We start from the raw sequence: 16073 nt of genomic DNA, 5'->3' as shown, positions 1-16073 counted from the left end.
CACACACACAAGTCAAATAATTAAATTATTAGCAAGACTCTTTATTTCCAGCTGATGGGGTCATTCAACACATCTAAAAGTTGTGGTACACAAGCCCCTAAGAATTGAAGTCTGAGACTCCTGCACTAGTTAGAAGATATAAAGAAAATTAAACCATTTACGCCAAGCAGTGATTTGCACAATATTTGAAGCTTGCTTCTAATTGGCTTATTAGCACCCTGGGATGACTCTTTTCCTCCAAAACCCCAGCTAAAGGTGAGACTTGAAAGCGGACAAACGCAACCAACGAAAGGTTTGCCCGACAATCTGCAAGAAAAAATAAATAAAAATCTACTCAACACGGTGAGATGTGGATGCAAAAAAATGTTTTCACCATTTTTATGTTAATGTAATTATTAATCCCAACAAAGCCGTTGCTGGAATCCGTTTTGCCTCTACACCTCCAATAGAGTTAGGATTCTTCAGTGACTTTCTTCAACAGTTTCAAATCTGAAGTAGAGAAACAACCCAAGCATCCAACGAACTGAGCCAGAACCAAGAGCTTTCCAGTTCCTGACTAACAGAGCTGAACCCAATAGCCAAAACACAAGTTCTTAGAAATTAAAACAGCTGTGTCTGACTCAGAGAAGGCATCCTCTATTCCCATTCCCTCCTGCCAGTTCTGGCTTGGGCAGCCAACTGATCAAAGACGGTTCAAAAACATTGAATTTTCCCTCATTTGCCTTAGCCTTTAAAAGACTGCAAGCCCCTTTCTTAAAACTGTTGAGATATCAGTGAGCATCTGATAAGACAGATTTTTATTCAGCTTTGATATTTCAAATGTTATTTACTCTTCTACTCTATAGTAAGTAGTGTACAGAAGGTTTAGGTACAATACGTTTTATTTCTCTTATATTCACCTTCTGTGCTTACTTACTAAAATCATAAGTAGGCTCATCGAAAAAAAATACTTCTTGACTTTTTTGAATAAATTGTTGTTTTTCTAATTGTTAAAGTGTTATCGATGCTAAGACATTAACATATGCTTTTTGCAAAACAATCTTAATTATACAAACAGCCTTCACTGCATAGCCATTATTTTTATAAAAGATTTATACGGATTCCATCCTTAAATCTTTGCTTTCTTTTCACTCTAAAAGAAATTTGTGAAAGCTTTACCAGAGCTCAGAGAGAGAGAAAAAAAGAGAATTGTACCAGATGAATGAATCTGACTGAATGAAAAGTGGGATCTTGTGACAGCCAGACCATCTGTTGTATAATTTAGACACTTTCTCACTTCTTACTGGCATTCTGAACTAGTAGCAACAAATATTTTCCTGGGCAAGCCTGCGGCATCAATAAAATCTTCTGCCTGCATGAATGATCAGATGATAAATAAGCTCTGCAACACCGTATCAGCATGTGAAAGGCAGCACTATATGTGCCAAATATGTCACTAGAGGAGGACGCTAAAAGCCAAATAACAGAAGGACTTCCTGCGACACGGCTTTAACAAAACAGGTAAAGTGAGGATGAGTTTTCTGTTCACATTTTCTGAACAGACAGGCTGATTAAAAGAAGAATTAAAAAATAGATGAGGTACAAGAAAATGTTAGCACTTTTTTTTTTGAAGTAGAGGAATCAGAAGACGAAGGTATAACTAAGGGATAAAATTTACCTTTCCAGACAACTGGCTACACTGTTCAGAACTGCAGTAAATGTATAATGAATCCCACCTATGAAACAGTGTCTGTACCGGTGGAAAAGGGCCAACAGTTAGCAAGGAACAGCTTCCCTCCAACAAACACCCTCTTCAAAACTGAAAGCAGGCTTCCCTCCATTAATCTGAATAGTGAAAGCAAGCTTTTGGTAGGCAGATGGTTCATTCAATGTCCTTCCTAGTAATTTTATCTTTCAAAATTGCTTGCATAGTTTCCCCAAAAAAGGATTCCAAAATTGTGAATGGCCCATTCTGCAGGTCTGGTTAACGGTGACTAGCACAACTGGCATTTCACATTTTTTTCACTTTAGCAGAAATCCGAACCCTTCACTGTAACAGAGCTTCGCAATAAATTAAAGCATCACAGAAAAGTTCATTCATACAAGTAATTCAATTCAAAAAAAGGAAAAGAAATGTATATTACATACTTTTGTTGCACAGAGATTGAGATTTAGAAGTGTTTCATATTTCTGATGATTAAACCTTAGTTTAAAAACTTCAAAGATTTTTAATGCAAGAATGTGGCTCTGCTGAAAGGTTGGTCTGTGTCGTATTCAGTTCATGAAGTTAATAACTGGTCGGGGCTTCTTTGCATGAATTCCTGCATCCATGCAGCACAGCATGGAGACAATGAGGTTGTGGTTCTGCTGGAGAGTTAAAGAAGCCCAGGTTGCTTTAGTAGCAGCCTTCAGTACATCTGATGTCCCTCAGCTTCCTCTTGATAAAACCCCGGGTGAACAATGAGGTTTAGGTCGGATCAGTTTGCTGATGATTCAAGCAGGTATTGGTATTGCCAGCACCAGCTGTAAAATGAAATCAGCATCTTCATAAAGCTACTCTGCAAATGCAAGCATGTGAAACGGCACACTAACAAGTCAGCTCCTTTAGCAAATAAAAATATACCACGCTGTGTGTAATGAAGATATATAAACATTCGGGTTTAACTGAATTACAGAAATACATTTACTTTTGGTTGGCATTCTAATCAAGTGGGATGCACCTAAAAATCAGCAGGCGGTGTGCGATTGCCAAAAGGTTTAGGTTCTTCTTGTCACTGAACGTAAATATTCAACTTGACTCATAGACCCTTTTTTTTCCTCTCCAAAGGCTCTCTTTGCATCTATCCCAAATTTATATTCTAATGTAAAGGAATGAATGTAGAGGTCTAAAAACAACAAATCCTCATGAGAATGGATTTCAAACATGCCAATTATTCTCATACCAAGTTGTTTATGTATGAATCGGAAAATGTTACCTGCGCTTCAAAGATTTCCTATTACCACACTTACTGACATACGTCAAGGTAAAGTCAAATTATGCAGGTAATAGTGCGGGGTGGGCCAATCAGTGCAGGAGGTAAAATGTAGCAGGGTAAATTTATACCTTTCCATATATGCAACATCATCGTGTATGGACATGTTAGAAGTTTCTGCAGTTCTTGGAATGAGAACCACAAGAAGCCTATATTACAATATTCAGGATGCGGCTGCAATGCCAGCAGAGTGTTTGGATACAGGAAATCACAAGCTGTGCCAGTCAAGAGCATGTCAAAGTAACCTGAACATTTGCAAAACAGAAGAGCAAATAAACCCACAACCCATGTCGGACTGAGCACGCCCACACACGTTAACCATTTGTTTTGTCTCTTTGTGAATATCGTTACTAGACAATACAGAAATACTTCCACAACTGCACGGTTAGTTTTCTTGAGACACATTTGCAGCAGCCAGCTGCAGGAATAAAGATGTATTATTACACCAACATAAAACACCCCTGTCTAATACATCCATTACCACTTGTCGGTGAGTCAACTTTATGCTTTCACTGACCTGCTTTGAATGCAGAAGAGGCAAAGCAAGCAGATGTGTGTTGAGTGAACATAATCCTTGCTTCAGGGTTTAATTATATGAATATTATTTCCCCTTTTCAGTCTGCACAATTAGCTTCTTTTTTTTTTTTTTTTGCGCTTCCGTGCCAATAATTTTTCTCACTGTGTGAAAACTCTGCAAAACTACTCAGATTTCTTCCTGGAGAGTTAAAATAGACTGTTTTTCTATAGAAAGTATCACACAGGCAAATAAAACCGCTCCAAAACTAAACAAAAAAAAAAAAAAAAAAAAGGACAATCCAGAGAATCCTAGCATTTCTCCAGAGACGGATGCATCATGGTCAAATTTCGCAGAGCCCTACAATGACTCCTATAATGGACAGAAACATGAGTATGCCAAGTATGCTGACCAAAAGGGGAAAAAAAAAACTCAAAGATGACCCGTCCTTCAGCCCTTATATCCACTCACCAAAAACAGAGAAAAGAACATAAGTTGCAAAAATATATGGTCACACAATTAAAAAATATATAGAAAAAAAAGCATTGATTGTTCAAACTTCTAGCCACTTTGATTTGAAACCCCATTAAGGTTTAAAACATCTCTGGAAAACATCTCAAATAATCTCAAACTGAAAAATACAGAAATGACCTATTAATTTTAATATATGGGGGTCGGGTGTTTTTTTTTAAAGATGTGGGGGAACCATACTCATAAGAATGCATTAATATAATGACTAAGTCAAATAGGTTAGGATAAAGATCATCACAGGATAATGATTTAAGTCAAGGCGGAAATGGTTCACCAAATAAAAAGTTAACCTTGATTTCTTAGAAAGCAAAGCAAAAAAAGCTTGCATTATTTTCTTAAATTATTGCTTTTTCTCAGCAACTGCAGCCCCCCTGTTTCTCAGTCCCCAGACCTAAATCCAACAGAAATATGCGAGTTTAGCTGAGGAGAAGAAAGCAAAGGGGAAGACTGGGTCTGTATTACTAGTAAATATATATTAAAAAAAATCATTTCTTATACTGGGATTCTTTTTCACACTGAACAAAAGTATGCAAATTAAAGATAAAATCTCTTTCTGTTTGAGGTTATAGCACTGCAATTATAGATTAGTACATTTTAACGTTGCAGTTTTTAATATTGACCATAAATATGGCTAGGCCTGCAAACCAAAGGAAAAATTACAGCTTTAAAAAAAAAAGAGTAAAATGTAGGCAATAACACAGAACAAATAACAGTAAAGCAATAATTTAAGAAAACAATGTGAGCTTCTGTTGCTTTGCTTTCTAAGAAATGAAACACTGGGGAGTGGGTGGACATGAATTTACAGCACTGTGTGTGTGTCGGCATCAAAATGATGAAATCTTAAACTAAGCTGCATCTCAGAAAGGCTCAAACATGCATTTTGGCACTAAAAAATATATTTTTTAAAAATTCAGCAGGTTAACTGTAATGCCTCCAGAGCAATACTGAATAAAGAAACGATGGTTTTGCAACACGTGCATGAATGGCTGTGCTGAGGTAGTGAAAGATTGTTTGCTTACCCCTTGGTTTCCATTAAATCTGATCAATGGCTGTTGTGACAAGACCTGCAACAAAGAAACAGAAATTAGTTTAGGTTTTATTTTGACTTGTAAAATATGTTCAACTCAGACCACATCTCAAAAATCATATTTTCAATTAAACGATTCAATAAGGGAAATTTATTACACAAATTTACATCAACTTCTTAACAGTCGCCCAATAGTCTTCTGCAGTTACTGCAGCACCTTCCAGTGTAGGGCCAGTTGTGAATGCAGCCAATTAATTTCTGGTCAAAGGTAAGGCCATCTAAAGCTACGCCAGCGCTGGCTCATGCAACAAGTCCAATGTAGCCCATCAGATAAAGAATCAACATTTTCCAGTGGTCTAGTCAAAGTCCAAAATTAAAAAAAACTGAAAACCTGTGAGGGATCTGGAGAAACCTCAATGCAAGTCATACAAAAAAATAGAAGAAAAAAAAAAGAACTGATGTACTAGAAACAAATTTACAAGGAGACAATCTCAAGATAATAGTCAAGTCATACAGAGCAAATATTTTCAGTTTAAGGCTGATAGAGGTGGCCCTTCAGTCCACTGGGTCATAGATTGTACTTTGTTTCTCTAGTCACAAGTTTAGATTTGGGCTTAGCTTGTTAAATAATGAAGTGACGAATTTAAAAGTAAGATTGTATCCGAATTCCAATGTTCCCCATCTCAAAGGCATGGTCGCCTTATTAACTGGTTAAACTTCGCACTAGTTTGATATGCGTTGTTCCAAAGCTTATTGGATGTTCCTTTAGACAGAAGGGAAGACATTTCTAAAGAGTTGGGGACCAGCCATTTTGCAGCATAAACAGATATGCAGTTATTTGTTGCAGATGAGAAAACAATTGACCTCCGACTAAGAGGACAAGGAGGGCGACCCCATTTTGTACATTAGCAGTTTTGGTCGTACAATACCAGACTTTATCAAAGTAATAAATTTAATCATTCTTCGTGAGATGTTTTGCGCTTACAGCATCAATTTGTATCAGTCACAGGAACATTTCATATCTGCTTTGACAAACAGTTTGTCATTTTCTATGATCTGATAGTCTAGATAAATGCCATAATCTAATGCCAATAAACATGTCATTTGGTCTGTATGGGGATAACAACCACAGTAAATAAAAGTCTGATATTCTGCAGGGTTTCCCCCAGAAAACCCGCTAAGCCCAGTGGTACAAGTGATAGAGCAGTTCACTCTGTTTCTGTGTTAAAAATGGAAAACCTGGTGACTAATAATACACTTGGGGAAACCCAGAGTCTGTCTAGAGTTAAGAACATAATTGTTTGAAATGTGACTTTGTTTCTTGCATACAGGCAGTTATTGAATTGTTTATATGAAATGCAGCAAAAATATTTAGCAGGATAAGAAACAATTTATCTGGAGGATAAAATATTTATGTCATGATAATGACATAGCTAAGTGATAAGAGACAGTCTCATAATTATGAGGAATTAATTTTTTTTTCAGAAATGGGCTTCCACAATCTATACCAAATACGGCTTCTAAATTTTTTTTTTTTTTTTTTAGAAACAACTACAAAACTTTTCACCCAACCATAAAGGTCATAAGGTTCCTCTAGACAATGCAATGTCTAGCTCAGTTATTACTTAACTTCACAGTAAAAGCCCAACGTTTTCTGTTGCATCATCCTGACAAAACATACAAATATCTGGACAGTTATCCCACTTGATTTCAACATTAGTAATTCTCTGCTTAAAGCTGTAAGACAAACCAAATTTCACAATACATTTAAGTTACTTATCATTTAAAAAATTATATTTTATAAAACATGTTTGCTTTAATACCTGATATTTTAGAGGTTGAAGCAACCAAAACACACGAATAAGTATATTACTTTAAAGTAGGGCTGTAGTGATGCAATAACCTCACAATACACCATATTCTGCTCACAATACGATATATATTGCGATATTCAGCAAACGATGCAATTCAATATACTTTTGCAATTTTTTGAAAGATTTTAGAGGGACAGAGTGATTTTGGTGACATTTTGTGACTGTTATAGAGTTGGAATGAATTAATTTAACTGAAAACTGATTAAAAGCACCAACTACACAATACCTGGCTCTGGTTGGACATGGACATTTGGACACTGTTTTTTTGTTGTAGGACATTTCTTTTAATTGAAATAGTACAAACTGTAGCTTACATGCATTTGTAAAGTAAATAAAGTGCACCAAGTACCCTGCTCTGAATAGTTTGATACCTTTTTAACCTTGACACTTAACATCATAAGGAATCACTCCAAACCTGATGACCTAATCACTCTCCCGGCGAAGCAAGCAGTGAGTGAGCAAAGTGACAGTTGGATGTTACGATACTTGCGGATGAATATCGATTTTTTTCTAGGAAAGAAAATAGATATATACTGCTCAAAAAAATAAAGGGAACACTTCAGTGTTCACTTAAATGATAAAGTGTTCCCTTTATTTTTTTGAGCAGTGTATATCGCAAAATTGATATTACACAGCCCTACTTTAAAGTAGTAAAACTTAAAAGTAAAATTATTTCATAGGAAATATTTCAATGCTAGAAATAATAAAATTATTTAAGGAGGAAAACATGCACTAAGACACAACAATAAGTGTCTCAAGGAACAGACCCTAAAGCATTGGCTGCATAAAGTCAAACTAGCAACTATGTGTGTACATTTTCAGAAACTCTTAAGATTTAAGTGGAGGTTTAATTGGCAGCTGTGTGGTACATGCTGGACATTATAAAAGACACATAACCACTTTGTCTGGCACCCAGACTAAAAACAACAAAGGGGAAAAAGGAATAAATGCTATAGTTCACAAGCTTTACAGAAAGAGACCGTTTCATTTCCTCATGAAATGTGCTCGCTCAGAGCACCAAAACTGACAAAGCGCCTCACTATTCCTGAAATTTTAAACATTGCAGGTTTTAGCAATCCCCACCCAACAGGCTCCCCACCTCCCCCGCCACTCTGGTAACACTGCTAACATAGTGCTACCCTCAGCCTGTTCATTTCAATGGGCTGCTGACATGTCACTATTCTCTGGGACCTGAGCCCAGAATGTTCCACCCACAGGGCTAACCTTAGGGACAGAGATTGGGTCCTGATCACCGATCAGGGCTGCGGATGCTCCCAGTCAGAGCCAACCAGCAACAGAGTGGGGATCAGCTTGACAAGGCTCCTCTCTGCTGCCAAGCTCACCGGTCTGAAACTAACCCTGTCTAAAATGTGTTGCCCATTTAACCAACACTTGCTCTCTGACTGCATATTCCCGTTATTTTGGAAAAGCAGATAAAAAAAAAAAGACAATCTTGAACCTCAATGTTTTTTCTTTAACGATGGTAGAGAAAAAACAATGACTTCAATCTTAAGACCCCAACAACAAACAAATAAACAAAAACAGCCAAAAATCATTACATTTATGGAAGTCCCTTTTATGTTTTAATTGGAAACAGGCAAAGGAATGGCCAGGTCTAAATAGGTATATGAACTGAAATTATCAGGTATTTGTTTTGCGTCGTTGCCACATTGAGATATTCAACTTGTCTAAGATTAAAGAAGTGGAAGGAGCAGTCTGCACTCTACAAGGATGAAATGACAGCGTCTACATGTTCAGTGTACATTCATCATTGCTGATTATATCTTTCCGCTCTGGTCCTTTAACGTAGCTGAGATTATGAGCCCAAGTAACAGATGTTGGCTTTATTGGACCCAGTTATTGGTGCTTTTACAGGAGCTGGCTCTTCGACACTATGAAGACATCCTTTGAAGCTTTTCATGTCTTTTACCGATGAATGCATCAGTACGTTTGATCTTGTGCTTCAAATGGAAGCATTACTTTAAGATGTATGCACCCTTTGTTCGCTGTAAGAGTAAGATCAGTTTATGTCGCACATGACACACACCTCACAAGCTGCTTCAAGTGACATTTACAAACAAACAAGGTAATTATCAAAAAGCAGACAGATTTTTTATTATTTTTACAGTTCTAAGCACTTTTTTTTTTAAGGAAACGGGTGATGCTTTGAAAATATATATATTGAAAGGTGAAAAAAGAGAAAAAACAAGTATATTTTAACAGGATACACCAGAAAACTTAACATAAACAGCATCATACATTATTTTGCCACTTTACTAGGAATACCATGTTTGTACTACTTTGGCACCCATTTTGCATTTAAACTTCTTGTTTTTAAGGTGCATAGATTCAACTGGGAGTTAAAAATGCTCTCTTAGGGATTCTGGTTGATTTTGGCAAAAGAGCCTCATGCAGTTGCTGCAGATTTGTCCACGTTGCTCAACTCTGATTACATCACATCCTCAAAAATGCTCTGTTGAACTGAGATCTGGTGAGAGTGTAGGTCGTTTAAGTACAGCGACCTTCCTGTCATGTTCAAAAAAGCAGTTTGAGAAGATGTGATCTTAATGACCTGGTGCATTATCCTACTGGAAGCCACAGTCAGACAATGGGTACATTGCGGTCTTAAAAGGGATGATCACAGTCAGCATCAATTACTTGGGTAGGATGTGGTGCATAAACAATATCTGACTGGTACCAGTGTTGTGCATTCAGAGAAGGTATTCTGGATACTTTCCCATGGTAGACATTCAAAGGTATCTTAACACTTATTCGTACGACGCGCCACCCATTCACCCCAACTTGGATCTTTAGTCTCCAGTCGAGCTCCCAGCACCACGCCCACACAGCTGTACCAGCAGCAATTAGCAAACCCTTACAACACACTTAAGAACAGCTGTAAACGTCATCAATGGAGAAGAATTGTGATGACGTGCTGCAGCTAGAATATCGGAAAGGGTAGGAGGATCTTAAAGAGACTGACGCCAATTTCAAAGCGTCATATTGTTATGAAGCTACGTCAGTTTACTTATGAGTTGTTTTCGATACAACATTTTCATATTAATTGAAGGTAACCTAGCTATTTGATTGTTCTATAAAACCGCACTGTGTGCCTGGAAAATACATAACTTTTGTCACTATAGTAGATGTACCTAATAAAATGTTTGGTAAAGCAGGGGTCTTAAACTGCATTTCTCAAGAGCCAGAGTCCTTTGACTTTAGATGTCCATTTCAGCACACCTGGCTCCAATATTAGCTCATTAGCAGAGCTCTGTAGAGCTTCACTGCATGCTGGTGAGACAATTGGACAGTTTGATTCAAGTGTGTGGGACAAGGGTCACATTTAAAAGTTGAGGACTCCAGCCCTCGAGGACTGCAGCTTGAGAACACTGATTTAAAGGAAGAGACGAGTGGTATAAAATGGTTAGGCTGGTGTGTAACATGTTCTGTAATCAGCATGAGTAGTAATGGCTTTAATACTGTTGCAACATAGAAAACACGCTTTTATTAAACAAGTGGTAGCAGAAGAACAGTCTTGAGGATTTGCATTGGTCTATACAACTCCGAACACATTTGACCTTAACCGTGTCATTTTCAGCTTCTGAAAAGTTCTACAACATTTTCCCCTAAATATTCATCCTCTTGTTGCACTCAGCAGTTTTTTGTGCTTCTTAGAACAAAGGGGCTGTCGGACTCGCTGCTTCTATTCCTGTTTGGCAAGAGCCACTTGCAACATAAACAACAACCTCAGACAAACGGAGACTGTACCTGTGCAGCTGGAACAAAAGAAAACACCTCCTGCCAGCAAACTCCAAGCTGCCGTTTTTGTCGCAAGACAATACAAAAGCAGCAGCACGCATAAATTCAACTTTAATCGATGATTTCTACAAACCCCTCCACATGCAAATATCGTTAGGAGCAAGAAGCGAGTTCCCTAGTCAGATGTTCCTCTAAAAGAAACAAATTACTCCCTTCTGTTGCAGAAACAGAGAGATTTGCTGGGACAAAAAGTAGAATTTAACAATAAATGTGAAATTGCAGAGTGCATTAGTGTTGTGAGTCAAGCGCTATTCAAGAACAAGTATTAAACACACTAATGTAGACTATTTAATACTTATGACATTCTGTTCACTTTTGCAGGGCCTTTATTTCATAAAAACATATTTACAATCATATGAGAGGAAATTCTTTACAACATAGGCCTAGCTGGGTATAATGATATAACACAGATTAATGGATATAGCAGTGCATCAACCTGCTTTTATATAGCTGTCCTCAACCTCAAAAAGCATTTAAAAAAAAACAAACAAACAAAAAACCTTGAAAATATAAGGAATCCAGTATTGTAAGCATTATTTACACTTACTGAATGTCTTCATAAGAATACTGTGACACATTTGCTGACAAAATGTGTGAAAACAGGATGGAGTATAGGTTCTCTATGGACCTAAAAAGTATGTCATAAGCTTGAAAACAGTCACAATTAGTTTTTTTTTTTACTTACAGGGACTCCCCTACAGATTTGAAAAAAGCAGAGAAAATCGAGCACCATGTTAGAGGGGATTCCATCAAGTTTTGCCAAATTTTGTTTAATTTTATTTTATGCAATCTCTTAGGGTTAATAAAACAATTTTCAACTGAAGGTTACAGTCATACAAAGCTCCAAATTGCTTCACTAGCTGCTTGTTCAAAAGCAATACGTGCTTCCACACACACGTATTGCCAAAAGACACAACAAGTCAGGCAGTCTGCTGTGACACTGTGTTGACATGGTCACTTGTAGTAACCCCGTCACAGGACAGAGTAACACCATGACATTCAGTGAGTCATATTTGGCTTTAGTCATTACAGCCATCCCTGGCACTGACCTGTGATCTGCTGAGATGGAGGAATAAGCATTCCTTAAATAACCATGGTGCTGGCAGAACAACCAAAGTTGGGCAACAAAATCCAGATCCATTACTTCCCTCCGATCTCATGAGGGTTGAGGAAGGACATGGATGCCCAGGCCCATAGCTTGCCACAAGAATTTGTTTTTTAATCAGTAATAAGATCTGATTATTTAGGTTTCGACACAAAATATTTGCACCAAAAATGCATTTATTTAATGTACCAAACATCTGTGGAGGCGCCAAGTATCCCTATTAGTCATGGCCTTACTGCATTAATGCCAGAGTTCCATTTGAAACATCACCAATACTCCGTGATCTGTTCTTTTCTAATAAATAAATAAATTCACACACAGCAATGAATAAGGGTTATCAAAAATAATTGATATCTTGATCAAATCGATACCTAAAAAAGGAGTCATCCAAAGAAACTCATTGCATCAAAATCCATATAAATCAATAAATTTATTATTTCCCCAAATTGTCGCATTTCCTCAGACAGCAGCTTTGCAACAAGACATCCAAATCCTCTGGAAGTCATAACCCAGAATAAAAAAGAAAAACGTGTGTGACCCTCCTTAGCCGACAAGCCTAACACGGTGTTGTTGTTTGGAGGTTCTTTCCCCACGAAGCAGACAGACAGGAAAAGAGGAAATGCAAAAAGATCCCATATGCTAGTTGTGCTAATGTTACAACACTGATGTTAGAGATCAACTTAAAAAAGGTCAATGAAGCTCCTGAAGCTGCAACAGTGAAATAAATGGTAAGCCTCCAGGAACACGCAAGTTTACACTATCCGTTTACATATTAGCTTCAAAATACTTCATAATGCAAAAAAAATGTTTCAGATAACAGTTCAATCTACTAAATGGTGAAGAAATTAAACAATCCTTCCCTGCTGCTGTAGTTAATTGCTAAAGAAAATATTCAGCAAAATTATCAAAAGGACAGAAAGTCTGCAGAGCTGCTGTCGAACACATCTGAATTAACTATATCCTTGTTTAAACACTGCATTTTTTTTATGCTTAAGAACCATGCTTGTCTCGAGGCAAACTTTATTTTAGCATAGAATTACCCTTTACTTCTCACTTTCATGAATCAAAACTTGATTAATCGCACGGTCAAATTTTCATCTCATCCATTTATAAAGGTTTGATTTTTTAAACAGTGCAATACCCTGTCATCAACTTTGTTATAGTTACAGCAAACTGCTGAAAACTTCAGTCAAAACATTAATCAAAAGTAGATTCGGAACATCAAACAACAGTCTAAAATATCAATATTAAGGTCAGGAGTCTGTCACCAATTCACCGTAGACGCACAAGTTTGGCTTCGTATATATATAATTGATAGTTTGACAAAATTAATCTAAGCCTTACTTCACACAGTTATTTGTGTTGACCAAACATGTGTATTGCCTAAACACTGGGAGAAGGTTTGCTTGTTTTTGCTTGTGTACACTTCAACAGGGGTCAGTGGTTTTCAGTTTGACATTTTCTACACTCAATTGCTGACACAATTTGGCAGAAATACATTTTCTGTATGAAAGGATGAAGAAACATGTCAACCAGATCACATATTCCAGGCCGCAACATGACAATTCCAGTAATTAGGAAATAATTTAGCTTTGAAAAACTTGCAAATGCCAGTTGATATTTAGCTTCTTTATAGCAAAAAAAGAGAAAAAGTAATCTTGAGCACTGCTGAATCACACTTTGTCTCTCAATATAATCGACAACGGCTTTCCAAAGGCGTTATTAAAAACTCATCCGCTCTCTAGAAACCGTTCTGGATGACGCTGGTAGCAGAATTACTCATTTCCTCACTTGCGTCACACCCGGTTAAAGGAAAGAAAAAAAAAATACAAACATGATTAAAAGGAAGAGTGAGTGTTGGGCTCCAAGTCCCACAGCAGGAGCTCCGGTTAACTTTGTCCTCAAATGTGCAGAGAGAGAAACCCAGCTGATAGTCATGTCTCTTACAGGAAGCACTCATTACACAGACAGCGCCATGGCTGCTGGGTGGATGTTGCGCAACATCCAGAAACAACATGAGAAATACTCTGAAGCCAATAAGCAAACTGCACAAGCTCTGCACCTGAGCCAGCATTTTGCTAGCTTAAATAGGCATAAGCTGAAAATATCTGAAAGGAAAAAAAAAAATACAATGTCTTGTTCCGTCAAGTGTCTACACGATATATTTAGTCACAGGACAGTGATGCAATTAAGAGTTTAACTCTCTACCTTGTCCAACCCGCTGCTGCAGCTGGGTACCAGCCAGCGTTCGGGTTATGACGAAGCTAAAGGCGTGCAAATACTTTAGGAAAAAAAAAAATGTCTGAGTCACAGTGAAACAATTGAGGCTGAAGTCTAGGGTGTTGCAAAGAAACATGAGATTAATTTTACTTAGATTGCATGTAGCCTCTGTCTAAGCAAGGTGATTAAGTTGGTCGTTATTGATGTTCAGCTAAGCATAAAGGCAAATCCTACGATGCTGTTGGTTTGTCATGCAATACTATAAGTTTATTCTTCAAAAGCATTTCAAGCTCTCCTTTATAACCTTTAATTATGCATATTTGTTTTAAATGAAATAGGCAAATTGTAGTGCAGCTATGTATACCCATATGAAACTTACATATTTTAAAACAATAACTTATTTGCATGAATTTTCCCATTGTCTATAATTGTCATTTAAATTCATCTGGAATACAAACTGAGATCTCCTAAACCAAAGACACTCCTCATACCCAAAAGAAAAGAGTGACTCAACCATAATCCTTCGTTCTCCAGGTGATCTTGTGTGTGCTCATTTCCCTGCCAATGTTTAAAGCACTCCTAACAAAATAAGTCCTTCATGAACCCATTTGATTATGCGGTAGACTCCATCCAATAAACCCGAGTAAGCGTTTTAAGTGTAATAAGTGGGAAAAGCATAAAGACACGGTTAACCTATAATGAACTTGGCCACGGTGGCTGCAAGTCTGCTTATCTGCTTAGGATGAAAACTGCAAACAGGTTCGTCACTGCCGAGTCCGTCTCTCCAGTTTATCAGTCCCTTTCATCTATGGTGTAATATTCTCCTGTCAGCTGCACAAAGTTAAACGGCTGACAAACTTGTGTGTCTGCACTGATGAATGCCATCTTCAACAGTCACGCCAGACGATAACAAACCGAAGTGTAGCTGCTTAAACTGACACACAAGCCTCGGAGAGGTTACCGTCAAACCAATACAGGTGACTACATCAGCAATAACAATATCCAGTCAAGTTTGCACCTAATGTAGGACTTGAAGATAACCTGTGATAAATACCTGCAAGAAGGAACACTCCAATAACTAGAATAATCAGCAACACAGATAGGAACCAACATCTCTGATTTACATGCCATCACAATCATAGATGTAGTAAATATTTCAATTGCAAAGAAAGGTTTGGGTGAAAGATTTGGTAGGCTGTAAGATGCTAAAGTTCAGGTAGAATGGCGGAAACTTTGTAATTATTAAAAAAGAAAGTGTAGTGAGCAAAAAGTGAATTTATTTTAATGGCCATCTTCATCACATATGAACGTTTTCCCCAATATCTTGAAGCCCTATATCTCAGTTTGAGTCTTTCCTAAATTGTATTTGCCATTAACAGTTTTAATACATGCAGTCCAAACTATGACATGAATAACTTCCCTCTTTCTGACTGCACAGCAGTGGCATTTCTTTCCCCACTTCTTCCCTCTGACGTTGGCTAGCAGTGGCGACTGGACCATAGGGGGCGCCGCCCTTCCAAACGTGGAAGGGGGAAAAATTAAAATGTAAAAAATAATTATCTATATACATGATTAAAATATTGTATTAGCAACACCAGTTTTCCTTAATAGCGTGTGGTTAAAAATAATCTGAATTACTTACACAACATTTCTACCAACTGAGTATTCAACTGTGAATTTCCCTCCTGCACCACAGAAGTGGTGCCTGGTAAAGTCCCACTGATTTCTCGGTTAATTTTATGTTTGTAGTCATGATTATTTCATCTCATACTGCTGTCATTAATTTATACTCAAAAGTTCAATTTCAACAGAATTTAGCCTGTTGTTTCAGAGTTAAACTTCTAGGCAGTCATAGAGTAGTTTGGTATTTTTCACAGTTTTGAGTCGGACTCGGTGTTGACCGTTGTCACTGATTTAATACTTAAATACTGTATATTTTGCTAGCTACCTAACCAGACCTTTTACTTTTAGC

The 16073-nt window shown here is 37.4% G+C and overlaps 1 protein-coding gene across 1 annotated transcript in view; it reads right to left on the bottom strand.

Moving 5' to 3' along the window:
• The window catches only part of ell (elongation factor RNA polymerase II), a 38998-nt gene that overhangs the window by 20693 nt on the left and 2232 nt on the right, over nucleotides 1-16073 (bottom strand). Inside the window, exon 2 of the mRNA XM_008407112.3 lies at nucleotides 5076-5120. Coding sequence (XP_008405334.1) covers nucleotides 5076-5120 — 45 coding nt within the window. The remainder of the gene's footprint in view (nucleotides 1-5075; nucleotides 5121-16073) is intronic.

The sequence above is a fragment of the Poecilia reticulata genome, chromosome 4 (genome assembly GCF_904066995.2).
Source record: "Poecilia reticulata chromosome 4, P_reticulata-male-v2, whole genome shotgun sequence".
Taxonomy (NCBI): domain Eukaryota; kingdom Metazoa; phylum Chordata; class Actinopteri; order Cyprinodontiformes; family Poeciliidae; genus Poecilia; species Poecilia reticulata.
The sequence above is the reverse complement of the archived record's forward strand: the minus strand, read 5'-3'. Positions and strand labels throughout refer to the sequence as shown.